The 3,247-nt window shown below is 39.2% G+C and overlaps 1 protein-coding gene across 1 annotated transcript in view; it reads left to right on the forward strand.

Annotated features, from left to right (window-relative positions):
* LOC101857892 overlaps window positions 1-2,926 on the forward strand; it is a gene marked incomplete at its 5' end in the record, with an annotated part of 14,625 nt that extends 11,699 nt beyond the window's left edge. Inside the window, 1 exon segment of the mRNA XM_005104327.3 lies at window positions 1,223-2,926. Within this exon segment, the coding sequence (XP_005104384.1) occupies window positions 1,223-2,163 (941 nt within the window). The 3' untranslated portion in view covers window positions 2,164-2,926.
* Between the last annotated feature and the right edge of the window lie 321 nt (window positions 2,927-3,247).

A 3,247-nucleotide genomic window follows, 5' to 3' on the forward strand; every position in this document is an offset into this window, starting at 1 on the left:
CCCCCCCATTTATCTCCCCACAAGGGGTTGTGGGCATTCAAAGCAAACTAAAGGGATTTGGGAGCTAGAACTTTAAATCATTTAGTTGAGTTATTTTGAGGGGGAAAATTAGTGGGATATAAACAGAGCAGATCGTGATTGGTCTGTGCAAGGTGACCCGCACGATAATAGCCACGAAGTTTCTACATTAAAAATCAACTACTCTGAGAGATCTAGGTAACGTAACAGAGAGTACCTACATTGTGACTCGAAAGAGCAGAGGAATGTAGGACTATTATGATCAGAACAATTAACTACTAACGAGTTATTATCATCACTAGTTGGAGGCTAAAATGTATTGTAACACTTGATGTGTAATTTATCAACAAACGTTATAAAAGTGAAATAAACTACTACTTATTTATTTATTTATTCATTTATTTATTCATCTTTATTTAAAAAATTCTCCTGTGTGTTTACTCTAAGATTAACAGCTAATTTGAAAATCTAAAATGCTGCACATTTTGTTGTAGCTACTAGACATAAAAGCGACTGCACTGAGAGTTGAAGATCTTATAGTCAGCTACCCCCTGGGCTCTTTCTGTGGTAAGCAGAAAAGGAAATGTCTCTCCTCTGGAGAAATCTAGTCCGGACGAAGTATCATAATCAGAAGTACCTATGCTGGGGTCATTGATTCCTTTGTTTAGTGTTATATCTTCTTTTTCAGCAAGCGTGGGATCAGGGAAACTTTTAGTTTTAGGAGGAGTTTTACGGCACTTGCAGCACAATAAGGTCATGTAAGTGCCGAAGAATAGATGTGTTTCAAGAGAGTAAAATACATTTTAAAAAAGGAGGAGAGATAAGGACGATAGATTTTTTTATAGGAAGGAAGGAGCAAACCACACCAGAGAATCAACCAACCTCCCACTGAATCAGGGAAAGGGAAAAGAAAAAATAGGAAGAAAGGAGAACATGAAGTGGAATTTTTAGGTGAGGAAAGATTATGAATAGGTCTATGTGGAAGAATTGGAGAAAAGAGAGGGCGGGATGGAAAGAAAGATGAAAAACAAAGTGAGGGCAAACAGTAACAATGAGGAAGAGACAGGCCAGTTTCACTTTTAAAAGACTTTTAGAGAAATATTGGCTTCAAAAAGATGTATTCTGTCTACGAGGGCAATGAATTGCAAACCACCACCCCCCAAAAAAAAATAATTAAAAAATTATCTTTTTTTTCTGTCTTCAGGTCACTTTGAGACTGAGGTCTGGTTCGGGGAAGAGGCAGACTCAGATACACTGATGAAGGACTGCAAAAAAAATCGTGGACACTACGAGTTTTTCCATGTCCACGACTTCAAGAAACGCCTCTTGCCTAGTGGTTATGGATACATAAAATTACTCCGGGCTATCAAGACATGTGCCGAGTTGACTGTTCTACTCAGAGTTTGTTTTACTAGCCGTGATCGGCCGGAAAAATATCCTAGTTCAGAAAAACCATTTCCATTTTTTAATATCAGAGGCACAATACCATGTCGACGGGGTGGGAGTGGGTGGGTGTGGAAAGTGGAGGAGTGCGGAGAAAAGAAAAAGGAGAAAAATGGTCCTTGCAAATGTCCAGAATGCAAGCGATCTGCGAATCCGTGTAAAGTGTGGTGGGAGATTATTATAATGACGGCCGCACATATCATATTTGATGAGAGTGAATGTGTCAAAACTGATGTAATATTCTGGGATGAGGAGAACGGTAAAAATGACCCCGTAACACTTAAAGGCCATGCCATGGGAGACAGCAGTTTAGCAGCCGATAGAGGTATGTTCATGTGCGTGAGCCACGATGCTGACTTTTGTAAAAGACTCAGAACCCTTTGTAAAAGAAGGGCTGAATTAACGGGACATTGTGATGAATATTTTCGCACTGAAAATGTCCACAGCTTATCGGTTGTCATCTCTCATCCCCATATGGATAAGAAACGGATCACTCTTGGCACTGGGATTGCCCGCGAAGACGAAGAGCTGGCCTCGTACTACTCATACAACACAAAAACTTGTAATGGGAGTAGCGGTGGGTTTGTGTGGGCTGTTGGATGGGGTTCGCATCATGGATCCATGGCTCCTCACAGCTATGGTGAGACAGACGATCTCGGTGCTAATACCAATAAAAGTGGTTGGAGCTGGCCTCTGAATTAGACAGGGCTGTCGTGATTGCACTGTTCTCAGACCTCGTGTCTCACTGGGACCCTGCTGTTTTATATAAATGCTGTTTGTCATTACGGACAGTCTCTCATGCAAATAGCAAACATCCACACTGCGAAACACACACATTGCAAAGAAACTTTTTAATCCTGATTATTTTATTATCCGTGTAATATAAATATAATCTTTGTATTTAAAACGCGTACGTAATGAAATTCATTACTGAAAATATTATTATTTCTGCGTCTAGCCGATTTCATTATGTGAGTGCTAGACCGTTATTTTCTTTAGTAATGAAAAATAGTATTTTTTAGTAATTTAGTATATTTAGTAATTGCGTGGGTTTTGAAAAGTTAACAAAATATGCCTGTGATACAAGACGAGCATGGGAAACCTATGAAGGATGCCATAAGTTATGAGGCAAGTTGAAATCAGGCGCTCGTCAAAATAATGAAATCCAAGAAATTGACATTTTTTTGGGCTGATTGGCAATTTTTTAAAAATGTTTTTCTTTTTTTTTGTTTTAGCTCAACACCTTTTATGTCCATTTTAAAACACATTCTTCGGTCGATTTTACTGAAAACCATTGATTAAAGGTACAACAATGTAAATTTTCAGTTTCCAAGGACTCTCAGGCTATGGAAGTTTCCAAAATTTGGGGCCATTTTCTCACAAATTTTACCTCTGAAACCAGGCGACCCTGACGTCCTTCAATTCGACTCTTTTTGAACATAGATGGAATTTTTTTCATCAAAAAGAAGACAAATGAACAGGCTTTAAGATAAAGCCAATAGCCCCATGTTACCAACAATTGACTGATTCCACCACGTCTTTACACAATTTCTGATGCCCGAAATAAATGCCAGCTTTACACTTTGCTTCCTGACATACATTCTCAGGGACTTGCTCACATGAAACAGAGCCATTTGTTTGAGTGGACAGGACCCACGAAACAGCTTAAGCCCTACAAAGTATTGCAAATTTATACGTGTTTTTTCCTCAAGTGGTTCCACACCACCCAGCGCTGTGTGATGTAACTTCTGTCCATTCCAGAGTGAAAGGACAACTGGTCTAAGGA

This window comes from Aplysia californica, unplaced genomic scaffold (assembly GCF_000002075.1).
Source record: "Aplysia californica isolate F4 #8 unplaced genomic scaffold, AplCal3.0 scaffold00415, whole genome shotgun sequence".
In the NCBI taxonomy this organism is placed as follows: Eukaryota; Metazoa; Mollusca; class Gastropoda; order Aplysiida; family Aplysiidae; genus Aplysia; species Aplysia californica.